The sequence below is a fragment of the Pelodiscus sinensis genome, chromosome 2 (assembly GCF_049634645.1).
Source record: "Pelodiscus sinensis isolate JC-2024 chromosome 2, ASM4963464v1, whole genome shotgun sequence".
NCBI lineage: Eukaryota > Metazoa > Chordata > Testudines > Trionychidae > Pelodiscus > Pelodiscus sinensis.
In genome coordinates, this window is record NC_134712.1 from 226,240,140 (window position 1) to 226,258,373 (window position 18,234).

At 43.8% G+C, this 18,234-nt stretch overlaps 2 protein-coding genes across 5 annotated transcripts in view; one reads left to right on the plus strand and one right to left on the minus strand.

The window, feature by feature from the left end:
- The window catches only part of YME1L1 (YME1 like 1 ATPase), a 49,305-nt gene extending 46,919 nt beyond the window's left edge, over positions 1-2,386 (plus strand). For 2 of the 4 annotated variants that reach the window (XM_025180792.2, XM_025180793.2), the window contains exons 19-20: positions 391-525; positions 710-2,386. In XM_025180792.2, coding sequence (XP_025036577.1) covers positions 391-525; positions 710-733 — 159 coding nt within the window. In that variant the 3' untranslated portion in view covers positions 734-2,386. Of the gene's footprint in view, positions 1-390 lie in introns of all 4 variants that reach the window. The other 2 variants (XM_006115261.3, XM_006115262.3) reach the window with 1 other exon arrangement.
- Positions 2,387-2,843: 457 nt separating this feature from the next.
- Positions 2,844-18,234, minus strand: part of LOC102453874 (patched domain-containing protein 3) — a 30,051-nt gene continuing 14,660 nt past the window's right edge. Inside the window, exons 3-4 of the mRNA XM_075922553.1 lie at positions 7,479-7,624; positions 2,844-6,882 (exon numbers count right to left, since the gene is read on the minus strand). Of these exons, the coding sequence (XP_075778668.1) occupies positions 5,339-6,882; positions 7,479-7,624 (1,690 nt within the window). The 3' untranslated portion in view covers positions 2,844-5,338. The remainder of the gene's footprint in view (positions 6,883-7,478; positions 7,625-18,234) is intronic.

The following is an 18,234-nucleotide window of genomic DNA, read 5'->3' on the forward strand; positions in this document are numbered from 1 at the left end:
ATAGTAGTAATCTTGGAGGAATCTTAGTCATTTGGTTTCCAAATTTACTAAAAACACATTGTAATTGCAAAATGTAGGTCTGCCAGGTTGCTTCGTAATCCTACACATAGACACTGGTTTTGTAAAGACTTAACATAGGTGTAAAATTATATACACGAGAGAACCATTGGAGTCTGTGGGATTCTAATCATAAGCATAAAATACTGCAAGTGCTCAAGTTTTTGCACAATCAAAGCTGTACTTCAGAGTGAACTGAAAGGACATTTCTCACAGGTGTTGTGCACCCTTTCTTAGCAATGTATTTGAACTGAAGGAGGAAAACAAAATGTACTTGTATCATTTTCTTAATTTTTTCTGTTCTGAATTTTTTAAAATTTCTTTTTATATTAGGACTCATATGAACGAGCAAAGAACATCTTGAAGATCCATGCAAAAGAACACAAGAATTTAGCAGAAGCTTTATTGACATATGAGACTTTGGATGCCAAAGAAATCCAGATAGTTCTAGAGGGGAAAAAACTAGAAGTGAGATAACAACTTCCTTTATGGAGTCTAGCTGATAATTTGAAGAATGTACATCTAGCAATGCAATTGTCTGAGTGCAGCATAGCTTTTTTCCCCAATGTGTGTATATTATTAATGACATTTCTTAGTGTTATGCATTGTCTTGACCTTCTGTTACAATTGTCTAATTTTTGTCTTTGTTCAGAAAGAAAGACAAGAAATAAACTAAGTTCTCACAGGGAAAAAAATCAAATACAGAAACTCAGGGTTGAACCCACCTTGTTTGGAGACCTCAGTCAAATGTTAAAATTGGAAGAAGAAAAAGTGAACTCTCGACCGTGTTCAAGCATATTTTCCTTGATTATGCTGCTGTGGATTTGAAGTGGTGCCACCTTAATATGTACAGTATAAAATTTGTAGAAACTGAGTCCTTAACTGCTAACGTTACCGAACTAGTGATTTTATGTTTACTAATAAAGTACAGTTTAAAAAACCACTGTTCCTGCTCCAGAAATACAACAAACTCAGCTGTTAAATGGATGGATACACAATGCATCCCTAGTACAAGAAATTATGGGGGTCCCTACATAGATGAACTGTTAATTGAGAATTCATTGCTCTTAAGATATACACATGTATATTAGTGACTCAACATTTTCAACAGATTACTTGGGCAATGATGGGATACACCTGTTTAAAATACTTTGGACCATGCTATAAAAAGTAGTGTTCATGTTGACAAAACTATGCCAGGGATGGGAAACAGAAATGCCGGGCTGTTCACACCTGATGTACTGCTGACAAAGGTTATCTTACAAACTTCATAAAGGCAATACATGAGTGTGATTTAATAGCTATGCTTTTAAACTGTTGGAGATATTATTGAATTAGTTTTTACTAATTGTGTATGGGCTTTTTGATAAACACATAAAAGATTTCTTCCAAGAGGAGATTAAGTGTTACTCAACGAAAAGAGTACTTCAGAAGCAAGAGGCTTATTTAAAAAAAAATCGTTACTTGTTCCGTAAACAGAGAGACTTTTTGCTTGAAATTCTACAAATTTTAATTCATATAAATACACTCAGACATTTTAGTGCCAGAAGAAAGTCTAAAAGATACTGCTAGCAACAAGGTTACAATCAAGCACAAATTCTTGCAAGCAGCATCTTGCTCCAGCCAGGTCCAAGGAATAATTTTTAGGAAAATTAACACTTGCCGAATAGAAGTATATCTCTGTACAATTATAAAAAAATTATACATTAGACACTTTTCTGTCCAAGAGAAAAGGCTTTTATTAGAATACTAACATTTAAGGTTAAATAGGGGTAAAAAATAGTGCCAATAAACATGAAAAGCACTGAAATAAGTTGGTAACTAATGTAAAATTAACATTAACACAGAATTTTATTGTAAGTAGAACATTGGGCTTGATCAGTTATTTTTATTAGAAAATGCATTTTCCTTTCCTTTCAAAGCCAGTGCTGCAATACCACTTATTTCTATTTTCTATGTTGCTTTCATTCAGTCAGCATAATACCATGGCATCCCTAATGCAGTATGGAGGAACCTGAAGACATTTACTCTAAAAAGTATATCAAGCTATTAGAGAGATAGGTTACAGATGTATATGCATTTTAAGAACGTGTTCAGAAACATGCAAAAATGACGTGGTCGGCATCCTTTTTTGGAATAATAAAGGTTCATATTATGCACTTTGCTTTTTTCATTTATTCTTTCACTGTATATTGCTCTAAAGTGTAATATTTCCCACTTATGTAAATCGAGGTATATAAAACATGCTTAAATTTGTAAATAAATGTAACCATTATGGCAAACTTGTACTTTCTTCAGTTATACAATTAAAAAGTGCTTTTTTCTGAAACACTCAAACTTTAATTCCTTACATTGTTACTTTTAGTAATGAGTTGACGTAGAGGGACATTTCTTTTTGTTTGGTGAATTATATGAATTGTTTAAAAAACAATTTTGTGGGTTTATATGATCAAAAGTTACTATTTGGTAAATTCTCCCATTTTAAATCCCTTTTACAAAAGCCCATGTTGTATTAAGCTGTATTAATGAAGTATGGATGAACATGGTTTCCTCTGAAATCTCAAATGCTACTCCATGCACTCATGAGAGAAAATTTGAAAACTGATGGTCATTCTGTCTTTTTAATAACACTGTAAAAAATCCGAGATACTCAAATGTTCTTGTTTTATTTCATTTGTAACAACTGAGTTCCTGTTTTGTGTGTGTGATATTTGTAGTTTGTCTCAGTAATTTAGTTCCTGGGGGAGGAGAGGAGAAATGATCTGTCCATGTACTGATGAATCTTGGAGAAACATGGAGAAACCTGTTTCACAGTGTAGTATTTGTGATTGTGGAAAACTCACACAGTATTGAAAGCACTTAATTGTTAAAAAAGAACAGATTGGGTAGAAGGGTGCCTTTATTACAGGTACTTGTTCTGTCTTGGACTGCCCCAACCCGGGTTGCGAGTGAGTAACAAATCCCAATCACACCTTTTTATCTTAGTATGTATATATAGCTAATTTACTAATGTGAAATCCATATAATGCATAATCATAACCATGTGATGAATTATACCTGTTCCTATTTACTGTTTACAGCTTTTTAGTTGATGTAAGCAGCTTTCACATTAGGAAACTCCTGCATTCAGCAACTTACAAGGGGGAAAGAATATGTGACCCTCATTTACTTCAGAACAAATAAGAACAGATAAGTGGGTAAGGAGGATAGCATGGTTATATTATGAGTACAGCTGTAGCTTTTCTATCCTGAGCAAACAGAGAAGGAGGAATCAAAACAAGTCTGTAACTCCATATTAGCAAGGTCTGCCTACACGGTTCCTCATTCCCATGGTCACATTTACCAAAAGCCCTTATTTAACCCGTATGCCAACATGAGAGCTCTCCTCCATTTTTCAGTTTTACTCTCTCTCCGTAAAAACTTGTGTTGGTGGTGGTTGAACCTCCAGACAAAGAAGGTGGGGGAGGCAGAAATGATGGGACGTTTTGTCCATTTTTAAGAGTTTGGACACCTACAGCAGGGCTTAAATACAGGACTGTCCCTTTAAAAACAGGATATCGAGTTATTCTGGCTCTCTCTCGTTTCTGCTTCCTACTTTAGGTGCTCACACTTCCCTATCACACTGAGGGGGAAAGGAATCCAGGAGACTGGATCACGTCAGATTTTACTTCAATATGACAGTACCAAAGTTTATAGTCAAAGAAAAAGTTTAATAAAACCCATAGATGTAAGTTCTACTGAACAAGAGAAAAAAGACAGGTCTGGTTAAACAAAACACACCACCTATGCTCTAAAATTTAATTTAGCAAATTATAATCTGCATATATAGCCCCCCAAGTCAGAGGATTCAACATTCACAGAATTAGAGGGTGCTCTCTCCTTTGTTCCCTGGGTTGGATAGCTAGAATGTCTTTTTGCTCGCTTTATATTTTCCAGAGTCCATGGTCTGTGTCTCAATAGTCAGGAATACTCTTTCAGAGAGCAGACTCATACCTGTGTAGTGACACGTTTCTCCCACAGCTTGCTAGCTTCTATGCTTTCCTTTACCAAAGGCGGGCTTGATTTTTCAACTGCCTCCAAAATATATTTTAAGGACATAACCCCAGCAGAAGAATATAACTGTTGATATACAACCCACACATTTATCACACAATGATATGCCTGACCTACACACTACAATTTTAGATAGAACACCACATAAGATACCGTTTAGATATATATTATGGCTATGGTGTACTGGGAGTAGTGAGTGTGTCTGGCCCGATATGAGTTATAATATAGTGTGCCCTCTGCTACTAGGTATACTGCCAGGACAGACAGGTCTCCACAGTATGGTTAATAGTTTGTGTTTGCCCTCTAATATTAATGCATTGTTAGTATTCATCCATAGCCTCCCAAATTCACAGAAACAACACATCCTCTCTCAAGGGTCATGGTCTTTCAGGAGACATCCACCCAAATACCCATGTGTTGTAGCCTGATCTAAAGATTCCTAGTTATCACTTTGACAAGTTCTTGTGCAAAGTTCAGGCCCAGATTATTATTACAATAATATTATAATGGAAGCCCCAACCTATCTTTTATGGAGCAGGTTCCCCATAATGTGCTGCACAGCATGGTCTCAAAAAGAGCATTCCCTCGTGAGTGGACTCAAATGTCACAGGGACCAGTGATGACCTCTCCCCAGCCTCTTTCAACCTAACACAGAACATCACTTAGCCTACAACTTTAGCTCTACATCCTGAAAGAGGGATTTTTCCCAACATTTGGCCCTGTGTAGACAGGCCAAATGTCAGAGTAGCCTCTTTTGGAAGAAAAGTGGGAAAAATATGCAAATTGTGGTTTGCGATTTGCGTATCTTTTTCAGACTTTTCTTTGTGGTGTAGATAAACTGACATTTTCTACAATGCTTATTTAAGTCTATAGATCAATGTGAAACATTCAACATGGTCTTTTTGGTTGATATGCTGTATTTTAAATTGTATATACATTTATGGACAATCTGGATTTATTTTACCTTCCTCATGTAGCTGTTCCATTTTTTTGGGGGGGGGGGAGGGGTAAACTATCACGGTATTATTCTGAAATATTCAGGAACTGATGTCACGATTTTGAGAACCTGGACTGAAATTGGAGTAGAGGTAGTCACTGTTTGGTTTTTCCATTCCAATATCATTACGTAGTCTAATATCATTGGCTCCTTCACTACAAGTCTGGTTTTCATAACACCCAACATTCTGTGTGTTACCTAAAGGCATTCCTAATTTCTCCTGTTATTTTTTTAATTTACTCTTTTGTTTGATCTGCTACAAATGTCAACAAATGTTAAAAATACTGGAATAAAAACAAGACCATGAAGAGCTCCAAAGAAGATAACGAGAAACATAATCTTAAAAAATGTTCTGAAGATGTAAGCTTTTGATGCAGCTAGTGCAAGTACTCCTAATACAGTGGAGATAGCACCTTGTATCACAGGGTAACCAAGAAGATGCAGTGCATCAACTGCCTTCTCATTCGCAGTTGACTTTTCACTTGAAACAAATGCATTGGATATATGAGCAGAAAAATCTACTGAAAACCCTATGCAAATGACAAGGTTGATCATAGATATGGAATCAAGATTAACATCCCAATATGCCATGAAACCAGCAACACCAACAATAACAGAAGCAATAGCAAAAGTTACCCACAAGGAGCACAGCGGATTGGGAATAAGCAGCAAGGAAACACACAACATAACTCCAGCAGCAATTCCAATATTCTGAATGGTGTTAGGCACTATTACAATATACTGATCATAGTATATAAATGCTGGGTGATATACCATTAATGGCATCTCACAGTTTTTGGCTATGTCTCTTAATTGGTTTAAAAGGTTTTTCTCATCAACTGCAGTAGTAACATTGACTGTTTGAATGAAGAAACGTGAGGCTGCTATTTCCCGATAGCTAATATCAATGTCCCATTCAAACTCTGGAAATAATGTAAATAGTCGAGATAAATTACCCATGAAAAAAGCCTTACTATCTATATTCAGGGAATTATTTCTAGCAGCATTTTCATACGCTCTTAGCCATGACTCTGAGAGACTCTTGTCCACATAGGAGTTATTTTCTAAAGACTGCATACAATTCTCAATGTCATTACGAACGGATGCATTCCAATAAAGTACCTTTTTTGTGATGATGACCATAACCCTGGGCCCGTACTCTGAGAAATATTTATTTTCCCAGTCATAGTACTGAATGACATAAGAATCATCACTAGCCAGATTGCGCAGGTCTATACCTTCTTTCATTTTAGTACATCCATAAATACTACTTGCCAGGAACGCTCCATACAGCAAAACCACAAACATTTTGGTCCAGGTCTTTGTAAGGAAAGGACCATAATATTTTCTAAAGAATTTGTTCACTGGATGTTCGCCACCTGTCCCAGAAGATTTATCAGAAAAGCCTCCTACACAGCACATGTTATACAAGCGAGAGCGATTAGGCTGAACAGTGTCCTTCACTTTTGTGCAAATTAGCCAGTGTCTGTTGCCTTCTTCCCTTTTCCCATTTAAAGCAAGAACAGCTCCTAAGAATGTGATGTTGTATACATAGCAGAAAATGAAAGCAGTTCCTGTGTAGAGACAAAAGGACTTCACAGACTGAAAGGAAGTCATGATCCCTATGTAGAAGGCTAAAACATCAGTGAGCGTGGTGATTGTGATAGACACTGCTGCCTCTGCATACGTTTCAGCCATTCTCTTTTCAACTTTGTTTTTAGTATTTGTCAGTTGCCAGCAGGAGACCATAATAAACATGTCATCAACACCAACCCCTACAAAAGGGAAAGGGTTAATAGCTTATTGTACAGACCATCCACCTTAGTTTCTAATAGAAAATTGCAAAATGCTAATTAAGAAAGTGAAGTCAGTAAATGCAATGAAGAAAGCTGAGCAATAAGCAATGTATTGACAAGAAGTGAAGTTAGAAAATAAACATGCCTCTCCACATCCACATATGACCTAATGTATTATATTTCCCCACGTGCCTTGCCTTTAGGTGAGATTTCTCTCTCAGCAAATTTTTCTGAAAGAGGAGCATGACTGAGACAATAAGATATATCCCTCATTCATGCTATGGAAAATACAGAACAGCATTCAGGAGCATGGATCCACTTCCAATCTCACAATGAACTGAATGGCTTTCTTGTGCTGTATCTTCCTCTATGACCAGAGAGAACTGAGTCCTCATTTTGGACATTTTGCACAGCTGACCACCAAAATGGGTGAACCCCGTGAAAATGATCCATTTACTCAGTGGTCTTATCTTTTAATTGTGCTGATTCCTGATTCATGCCATGTAAAAATGGTCTTTTGGCTGGCACATTTTGCATTTCACTTTTTCATCATGCCCTTTTTCCCCCTAACTTACCCAGTATAAGAAATGGTGCATTTGCTACAGTCACAACAAATGGGACCCCACAGAACAGCAACAGTCCAAAGCTGCTTAGCACAGCTAACCCCGAAGACAGCACTCCAAATGCCGCAACCCACACCATATTTCGTACACAGTCAATCCTGTAAAATCAAGCAAAAAGCATCTTATTTAGCTTTTCCATGCCATGTAATAGCATTCAAAATCCTTCTAATATAATCAATTATAAGTATCACGTTTTATGACACTAACTTTGAAATCACGATTCTCATTAATATTTTCCTAAGAGCATCAGGAACAAACATTTTAAAATCTCACCATGTGCCAAATCGGTCCTCAATTTAACCTGCACAATCATGATGTGGTTGCATGAGTTGAACTGATAGCAGAATTGTTGTACCTCTCTCTTCTACTATTGCACAACAATGGGTAAAAGGCCAAAGTATTACTAAGCCACCTACTGAGATACAAAGATTGTCAAACTATTGTTGATTATGTAAACCTCAACCAGATCCTCTTCTTTCAGCTTTCTTTGCCTCTTTGCCTAGAAATGTGGAATCCTTTCTCCTACTTCTCTTTCCTTCTATCTTGCAAGGATAATAAGGAAAAAAGAGAAGAAAGAAAAAAGAAATGAAGAGAAGCAAGAAATCTCAGGGCTCTGATTTACTCTGGAGGGAAAGAGTGAAAGGCTCTGAGCTCTGCCACTTAGTTCCTGCCTTTTGAAGGGACAGGAAGGCTCATCTGGGGTAGTGGTTCAATTGGACATTTTGTCTCCCACTTCTGAGGTAGTTGCCAGGATGTCTAGTCTTTGAATCTCTTGTGCGTATACAGCGCTGCAATAGCTTCTCTACACCCGCTCCAGAGAGTCCAGGGGTCCCCCAGCTGGTTCTAATGCTGGTGAGTCCAAATTTGATGAACATTATAAGGAGCCAATAACTTTTTATTGCCCTATTGTTTAACACATTGCTTGGAAAAGACAACTGTGCAGGTAATGTTGGGAATGTATGTCAGTTTGGTGTGAAATATTTTTTTGAATACCATAACTGGAAGGCATCTTGAGAGGTTATCAAGTCCAAGGTCCTATGCCCATGGCAGGACCAAGCACCATCTAGAATGTTCATCCCTGATAGATGTTGTCTAACCTGCTCTTAAATATCTCCAGCGATTCCACAATCTCCCTAGGTTACTTATTCCAGTGTTTAACCACCCTGACAGTTAGGAAGTTTTTCCTATTGTCCAACATTTTAGTGCAGGGGATGGCAACCTACGGTCGCGAAGCAAACATCACCCACTAGGCTAGGGTTCCCAGATGGTTTCAACAAATATATCAGATACACTTGACATTACATCACAATCTATACTACATCTTATTTAGAAAATACCGGACATTTATATTTTCTCATTTTCTTTCCCGAACAGAAAGCTCAAATACTGGACTGTCTGGTTCAAAACCAGACACCTGGCAACCCTACACTAGGCAGCCAGCTATGGCTCTTTTGAAGTTCGAGTCCAGCACTCTCTTGCTCCCCCCACAGCAGGGAGCCTGCACTGGTGCTGCAGCAGGCCTGGACAAAGCAATCCAGCCTGCAGATGCAGCAGGGAGGCTCAGGTAGACTCCCCTGCTTACCCCACCTCTCCCCCCTCCCCCCAAAAAAAGCAGCTGCGGGGCCCTTTTTCCCAAATTGTGAGCCAGGGAGGAAGGGGGGAGTGGTGCCTCATGGCTGCTCCTGCCCTCAGCACAATACTGTTGGCTGTTTCTGGCCAATGGGAGCTGCCTGTTTCAAGAACAGGCAGTTGGCAAAACACCAATCCCCCCTCCCCTCAGGCTCTTAGTCACTGAGCACATGGCCATGCAGTTTGGGCGGGGAGGAGAAGGGGCAGGCTCCTGCTGGAGAAATGGCTGAGCTGCTGGCCTGAAGTGTTACTGGTAAGTGTATCGGTCACAGCCTGCCTTTCGCACCCCAGCCTCTCCCTCCCCCCAGCTCTCTGCCACCTCACTTCTACCCCACATAACCCAAACCCTCTGCCCCCCCTAGCACATCCATTCTCCCTCTCACACACTGCGCCCCAATCTCCTGCCCCAGATCACAGTCCCCTCCTGCCTTAGGTCATAACACAAGCCCCTGCACTGTTATCCCCTGCTCTAGTTCACTACCCAAACTCTTGTACTGTAATCCCCTGCCCTAGATCACAACTGCACCCCAATCCTGTGCCTCAGATCAGAACTGCCTCCTTCACCCAAACTCAGTTCTTCACTCCTGCCATAATGAAAGACAATGTTGAAACCTTTTGTGTTGGACATAACATTTCACTTTATTTAAAAATGTAAGCCTGGCCAACAAGGCCCCAATTGGGGCCCAACCCCCATACAGCCACAGCATCACTCCTGCACTCCCTTGTATACCAATCCTGAGACCATCATACACCTGAACCCCCTGCCCTGAGTCCCTCATACCCCAGATCTCCAGTCCCCCGCCATAACATTCCTGCACCCCACACATATCCCAAGCTTGTGCCCAGAGCCTGTCATACGCCGAAACCCCCTGCCCTGAGCCCCTCATAAACCCCAACCCAAACTCCTGACCCCACACAGCACCAGCCCCCTTCCATAAGATTGAGAGAAAGGAGCTTGAATACGTGCATGAAGCTGGATTTGATCAGTTAAGATATAAACTTCAAAGAAATATGAGAAAAGATGCAGCAGCAACCAAGTTCCATTAAATAATTTGTGTGTGTTTTGTTTATGCTATTATTAATCTTTGTCAATTATCAATAATATTAAGTTGTATATCTTCAGTCATGCAAATGGCCATTCGAGTATGGTTCTTTGTTGACCACTTGTTCTGAATTTTCATGTAGTTTGGCTCTTTGGTTTGAAAAAGTCGCCAACCCCTGTTTTAGTGCATCTTAGTCCTTCCTAAATGAAAACACGGCTTGGTCTGGCAAGATCCTCAGAGCTATCATTCACTGCTGATGCCAACAGGAGTAAAAAGGACTCATAATTCCTTTATTTGATGCCCATCAAGGTAGTAACTAGGCATTGTGCAAGAGTTGCTGTTTGTCTCTCAGAATTCCTCTTTAGCAGCTACTATAAAAATTTCCTGCTGGTCAAAAAAGAAGGAGCACATCACAAGATTCTGATGCAAAAGGAAGGTTACCACAAGGAAGAGCAATGCCCAGGGATGTTCACTAGGAATGAAACTAATTATTTATAAATGAATCAAAAACTGGCTAATTGACTAGCTTCAAATTAGTACTCATCATCCAGCAGGTGGGGTCCCACTGCGAACAACTCTTGGTTGTGCACTATTTATGAATGGCATGGAAGGAAACGTAAGGCTAAGATTCTACATGGTTACTTTTAGTAAAAGTCACTATAGATCATGGGCAAAAAACAAAAATTCAAGGTAGCCCGAGACCTGTCACTTACTTTTGCTAAAGTGACAAAATGGGGCAGGAGAGGAGAGCCTGCTGCTGCTGCGGGTCTGGGATTTCCCAGCTGCCTATGGTGGCTTGTAGATCGAGGATCCCACCTATGTCAGCTGGGAGCTGCTAGGGTCCACCCCTCTGCTCCCATGAATGGGAACTACAGGGGTCAACCCACACTATCTACATTATCTGGGAGCTGTGGGGTGATCCTCCTGCTGTGGTGGCTAGGATTCCTCTCTTCCCCCACTGCCCGTAATGCTTGTAGGCATTTACTTGTGGATAATGCTTGAGATGTGGGGTCCCTTGCATTCATGGTGGCTGAGAGCTCCAAACTCCCTCCTGCCACTTGTGGTGGCTGGGAGCTGTGGGGTACCTCTGCTTTTTGGAGGCTGGGAGTTGCAGAGGGAGAGTTCACCCTGCTGGCTAACAGCTCCAGCCCTGCTGCCTTGGTCTGAAGCTAAACCATTACAAAAGGTCTCTAAGAGTCTCAGATTCCATTACATCTGTGACATAAACTTTGCCTTAATTATCACTAATAAAGTTTACCGATAACACAAAGACTGGGGAATGGTATATAATGAAACGAATGGTGTCCCTAGCCTCTGTCAGAGGCTGGGAATGGGTGACGGGAAAGGGATTGCTTGAAGATTCCCTGTTCTGTGCACTCCCTGTGGAGCATCTCGCACTGGCCACTGTCAGCAGACAGGATACTAGGCTAGATGGACCTTTGGTCTGATCCAGCATGGCTGTTCTTATGAACAGTTGATTGGTACAGAGATCTGGATCTGTTGGTAAGCTGGGTGCAAGTAAATAATGTGTTTTAATACACCAAAAGTTAAGGTTAAAGGTATAAAGTCAAAACCAAAAGTAAAGTTACACATCTAGGAACAAAGCCTGCAGCCCATCCTTACAGGATGTGGGACTCTACTCAAGGAAGCAGTGACTATGGAAATTACTTTGGGTCATGGTGGACAATAAGCTGAACATGAGCTGCCAATGCAGTGTTTTGGCCAATAACAGTAGTGGACTTCTAGGATGTATAAATGGGATTATCAAGTAGAAGTGGGGAGGTTTTATTACCTCTATATTTGGTACTGGCGTGATTGCTGTTAGAATATTCTGTCGAGTTCTGGGGTCCACAGTTCAGGAAGGATGCTGATAAACTGGGAAGAATTCAGAGAACATCCACAAGAATGGTTAAAGGATTGGGAAACATGTGTTATAGAAACAGGCCGAAAGGCTGAGGTGTGAACTGATTGGTATGTCGTATGTACAAACTCAGGGAACAAAAAGATGATAATGGTTTCTTTGTATTAGCAGACAAAGATATAACAAGATTCAATGGCTGGAAGTTGAAACTGGACAAATTCTCATTAGAAATAAGGCACACTTCTTCTTCGGGTAGTCCCCGTGGGTGCTCCACTTCTGGTGTCGGGCTGGTCCCGGCGCCGCAAATCGGAGCTTTAACAGAGCTGTGTGTGTGTGTGTGGTCGGGCAGCGCGCGTGCACTCCCGTTTCGCGCCTTTCATCTACCGCGCGCTGCCCGGCTCCCGCCAGTTCTTCTCATCCGCCTTGGGTCGCAGACGGAGCTTCCCTACTCTCTCCTCAAAATTTCCCCCTTCTTCCCTTCGGCTGTTTGCCGTGGGGAAGCCTCATAACTTTTACTGTTTAAATATATACTGCGTCTAGCCCCGTTGGCAGACGCGGTTTAAAAAAAAAAAAAAAAAAAAAAAAAAAGAGAGAGAGAAATAAAGAAAGAAGAAAGGAAAGAGTATACTGAGAAAGAGCAGTGCTATATATATAGATATACACTGTTGGCGTTTTTTCTGTTGCCTGCTCTGGTTAAAAAAAAAAAAAAAAAAAGAGAAGAAGAAGGAAAAAAAGGAAGGAAATAAAGTTTAAACAGAAAGAAAGTAACACGGAGTAACCGGGGACGCATACAAGCGGCTTCTCTTAGCAGGCGGTAACACTCAGTCCCCACAACTCAAAATGCCGGGCTCCCCCGGCTTCAAGAAATGTGAAGGCTGTGCTGAGCCAATGCCGGTGTCAGATGGACACTCGGCTTGCATTCGCTGCCTTGGGGAGAGTCACATCCCCCAAAAGTGCTCCCACTGTGCCAGCCTGACGACTAGAGCCCGCAAGGAGCGGGAACGTCGTTTAAAGGAGATCCTGTTTGATAAGGCTCTCATGCCTTCCACTGCCTCAGGATCCTCTGCCTCTGACCCCACGACTGATAAGCGGAAGGCTCCTTCTGAGGCTTTGCCCTCATCAAAAAAGAGGAAAGCCTCTCCTGCTCACTCCCTGCCAGCTGCTCCGCAGTCGCGGGCAAGCGCAGGTGACAAGCCGGGCACTTCTCGTTCGAGGGTAACCCGCGCTCCATCAGTCAATAAGCCGGCCGGCACTTCAGAGTCTCGTCAGCCCACTGCTCGGGATCCTCACCCGGCACCGGGGCTTCTTAAAGAGACAGACGCAGCGGCACCAGTTGTATCAGCGGTGCCGGCTGTTGAAGGGCTTTTAACCACGGCCCCCCACAGGGAGCTGTCCTCAGCACCGGCAGGGGATCAGCGTGCTCATACTCAGATGCCTGCTTCACAGCCCTTAACCCTTCACTCTCCAGGCTCTACTCAGCCAGCAGCATCAACACAAAAATCAAATGCCCAGGGAATCTCCCAGTGTGCCTCGCCAAGGTCTCACCACGAGCCATCCCCTCACCGCTGTGCATCTATGCACCACGCAAGAGACCATGGGCATTATTACCACCGCAGTCTCTCATCTCGTCACTACTATGATAGAGAGCGTAGCTGTTCACACCAGAGATATTCGAGATCTCCTTCTCCGGCGAGACGCTCACGATCACCAACTCATTCACCTAGAAGTACATATTACGCCAGGTATGACAGCACTAGATCTTCTGGACGCTTCTCCCCTGCAAGGTCTGGCCGGCACTATTCTCATCGTTATAGACCGGACTATCTTGAATCATCTCATCGCAGTCACTCTCGGTCTCATCGCAGGTCTCCATGTTCCTGTAGATCAGTTAGTCCACGCTCTGGGCGCTCGGAGATCTCCAAACGTTCTCCGCTACGACGTCCCGTATCTTCTCGTTCCCCCACGCATTGTTCTCAAATGTCGGACCTAGAGGAAGGGCAACTCTCGGAAGGTGAGCAGGATATGTCCCCAAATGCCAGTTCACCACAGCCCTCTAGGGATGAATCACTGTCTATGGGCGAGAAGTCTCCACCGGATGATCTTAAGGAATTCCAAGACCTGTTTAAACGTGTAGCGCAATCTCAGGAAGTGCAGCTCACTGAGTCTCAAGCTAAACAGCATAAGCTGTTTAAGAATCTGCACCCTAAACAACAGAGAAAGATTGCACTCCCGGTAGATGAAGCCATCTTAGAAGTGGCACAGGATATCTGGCAGACGCCAACATCGATACCGCCAACTAATAAGAAAATTGATAAGAAGTATTTTGTTTCATCCAAAGGACTGGATTTTCTTTTCAATCACCCTCAGCCGAATTCCCTGATAGTGGATGCGGTTCGTCACAAGAACAAGATGCCCCAATTCAAGAATTCCCTACCGGATAGGGAGACAAAGAAATTGGACCACTTTGGTCGGAAAGTTTACTCCTCCTCGACCTTGTTACTGCGGGTTGCCAATTATGCTGCTCTGTTATCAAACCATAACTTTGATAATTACTCTAAGTTACCGGAACTCATGCAGCACCTCCCTGACAGTAAAAAGTCTCTCCTTAGATCGGTTGTCCAGGAAGGTTTCACCGCATGTAGAACAGCCCTTCAGATAGCCGCGGACATTGCTGACACAGCCGCGCGAGCAATGGCAACAGGCATTGCGATGAGGAGAGCTTCCTGGCTACTGTCAGCGGGAGCTCCTAAGGAGCTGAATTCCAAAGTGGAAGATTTACCCTTTGATTGTCAGAAGTTGTTTGCCTCTACTACCGATGAGATCCTCCATTCTGGCAAGGACTCTCGTATGACCCTTCGTTCTCTGGGGATGTACACGTCACCTTTTAAACGCAGACGATACTACCCTTTCCAGAGGAGATATGATTATTTTCCCTATAAGCAACAGCAGCAGTAGCAACAGCAGCGTGGATCTGACCAGTCTAGATTCAGACAGAGCCCTCAGCGCAAACGTCAGCAACAGAACCGCTCTGCTGCTCGACCTTCCCAGAAGCAGCAGGTTTGACTCCCGTGCAGAGGACGCGAACATGTCTCCAACGGTCAGCACTCGGAAGCCTGCGATCACCACCACCACTCTATTCCACCACCGCCTCAGGCCATTCCTTCATCAATGGGCCACCATTACCTCGGACCGATGGGTCCTAGAGGTCATATCGTCGGGCCTGACAATCCCGTTCGCATCAATCCCTCCGACCACTCCTCCCACCCCATCCCTTCTCAGGGACCCGTCTCATGGGGCCGCTCTTCGAGAAGAGGTTCTTCACCTACTCGAGATCGGAGCCATAGAGAGAGTACCCGACGAATTCCGAGGCAAAGGGTTCTACTCCAGGTATTTCCTGGTTCCCAAAAAGTCCGGAGGGTGGAGACCGATCCTGGATCTGAGGGGTCTGAACCGTTTTATTCGAAAGCAGCGCTTCAAAATGACCACCCTGGCCAAGATCATGCCAGCACTAAACAGAGGAGACTGGTTCGCAGTCCTGGATTTGCAAGACGCATATTTCCATGTAACGATTCACATAGCCCACAGGCGTTTTCTCAGATTCGTAGTGGGCGACGATCATTTTCAGTACAGGGTTCTGCCTTTCGGCCTCATTTCGGCCCCAAGGGTGTTCTCCAAGACACTAGCGGTAGTGGCTGCCCATCTTCGAAGGATAGGAGTCGTTATCTTCCCCTACCTCGACGATTGCCTCATCAAGGCGCGCACCCAGTTAGAGGCTCAACACATGGTAGTCGCAACTCAGGAGTTGTTCGACTCCCTCGGCCTTATCGTGAACACTCAAAAATCGCGCCCACGACCTACGCAGATTTTAACCTTCATAGGAGCGCGTCTCGACTCCCAGTCGGAAAGAGTCCATCTTCCACTCGAGCGTTTTCAAGTAATGCAAGATCTGATAAAAACAGTTTTGCACGCTCCAATGCTCCCGGTGCGCGTATGTCTCCAGCTTCTGGGACATATGGCTTCCACGACAATCATAGTGCGCCATTCAAGACTGCACCTCAGGTGTCTGCAGCATTGGCTAAGCACGGTTTACAAGCCTACCGACCACAGCATTCGCAAGACTGTAGTACTTCCAGTACATGTCAAGGACTCCCTAGTATGGTGGACGAATCACAACAACATGTTGTCAGGAGTTCCCTTCCATGCACCACAACCGTCACGAGAGATAACCACAGACGCTTCTCTCATCGGCTGGGGTGCCCACATGGGCACAAAAACAGTTCAGGGTCGTTGGTCCACTACGGAGATGATGCTCCACATCAATCTTCTCGAGCTTCGAGCCGTGTTTCATGCCTGCAAACACTTCAAGGTATACATAAAAGGTACTGTCACCAGAATTCTCACGGACAATGTAGTCGCAATGTACTACGTAAACAGACAGGGGGGTGCCCGATCCCGCTCACTTTGTGCGGAGGCTATCTGTCTCTGGAAATGGTGCATTCGAAACAACATCTCTATAGTTGCGTCATACTTACCGGGTGTGAACAATACCACAGCCGATGCACTGAGCAGGTATTTCCCCCAGGACCACGAGTGGGTGATCCGCACAGATGTCCTCTTAACTCTCTTCCATCAGTGGGGGTTTCCGACGATAGATCTCTTTGCAACACGTGCCAACGCAAAATGCAGAGCTTACTGTTCCAGAGCGGGAGTGGGACCTCACTCGCTGGGAGACGCATTCCTCCTTCACTGGGGCACATCACTCTTGTATGCATTCCCCCCTGTTGTACTCATTCCCAGAGTACTCGAGAAGGTTGTGATGGACAGGGCACGAGTGATACTTATAGCCCCAGCATGGCCCAGGCAGCCATGGTACTCAACCCTTCGGCAGCTCTCTGTACGAGCACCGCGCCGACTGCCTTGCCTACCAGATTTGCTGACACAACAGAGAGGCTCACTGCGTCACCCGAAGCTGGACACTCTGCACCTCACTGCATGGATGGTACATGGTTCAGCGAGTCCGAGAATCTTTGTTCGGACCAAGTGAAGCGTGTTCTCCTGCACAGCAGGAGAGATTCCACCAGGAAAACCTACCTGTCAAAGTGGTCCAGATTTGTACGATGGTGTGCTCCTAAACTCCTGGATCCCTTGCTTTCGCCGATGCATGTCTTATTGGACTATGTCCTTCAGCTGCAGGCAACCGGACTAGCCATTTCATCACTTAAGGTCCACATAGCGGCAATAGCTGCTTTTCACTACCCCGTTGAAGGCAAGTCGGTTTTTTCTCACCCCATGATGGTTAGATTTCTCAGAGGATTGGCTAACCTCAACCCACCACGGAGACCTCCGCCACCTGTATGGAGTCTTGACCTGGTTCTCGATGTCCTCACTGGGCCACCGTTTGAACCGCTGGCCACGGTACCGCTACCGATGCTTACGATGAAGGTACTTTTTCTTCTGGCTATAACATCAGCACGCAGGGTGAGCGAGTTATCCGCACTAATGTCAACGCCTCCCTATACGGTCTTCAACCCGGAATCAGTGATACTGAGGTCTCATCCAGCCTTTCTACCTAAAGTATGTACGGAATTTCACATAAACGAACCAATTGTTTTGCCATGTTTCTACCCAAAACCGCATGCATCTCAGCGAGACGCTCTCCTGCATACGCTCGATGTCCGCAGAGCCCTGGCTTTCTATATAGACAGAACCCGTACTTTACGTAAGACGGACCGCCTCTTTATTTCAACATCGGGCTCTTCTAGGGGCAAGTCCTTATCCGCCCAGCGCATTTCCAAGCTGGTTGTCTCTTGTATCACGACGTGCTATACTATCCGTAAGAAGTCTCTCACCTCGCAACCTAGAGCTCACTCAACACGAGCAGTCGCTGCGTCTACAGCTTTCGTGAAAGGTGTCCCTCTTTGTGACATCTGCCGTGCTGCAACTTGGTCTTCAAATTCTACCTTTTCAAGACATTATGCAATTGTTCAGCACTTCACCACTGACTCAGCAGTAGCCTTGGCAGTGTTGCCTACTGCTCGGAATACCGATTCCGAAACACACGTTTAGCCGAGATTACTGCTTCGGAGTCACCAGAAGTGGAGCACCCACGGGGACTACCCGAAGAAGAAAAGGAAGTTACTCACTTCGTGCAGTAACGATCGTTCTTCGAGGTGTG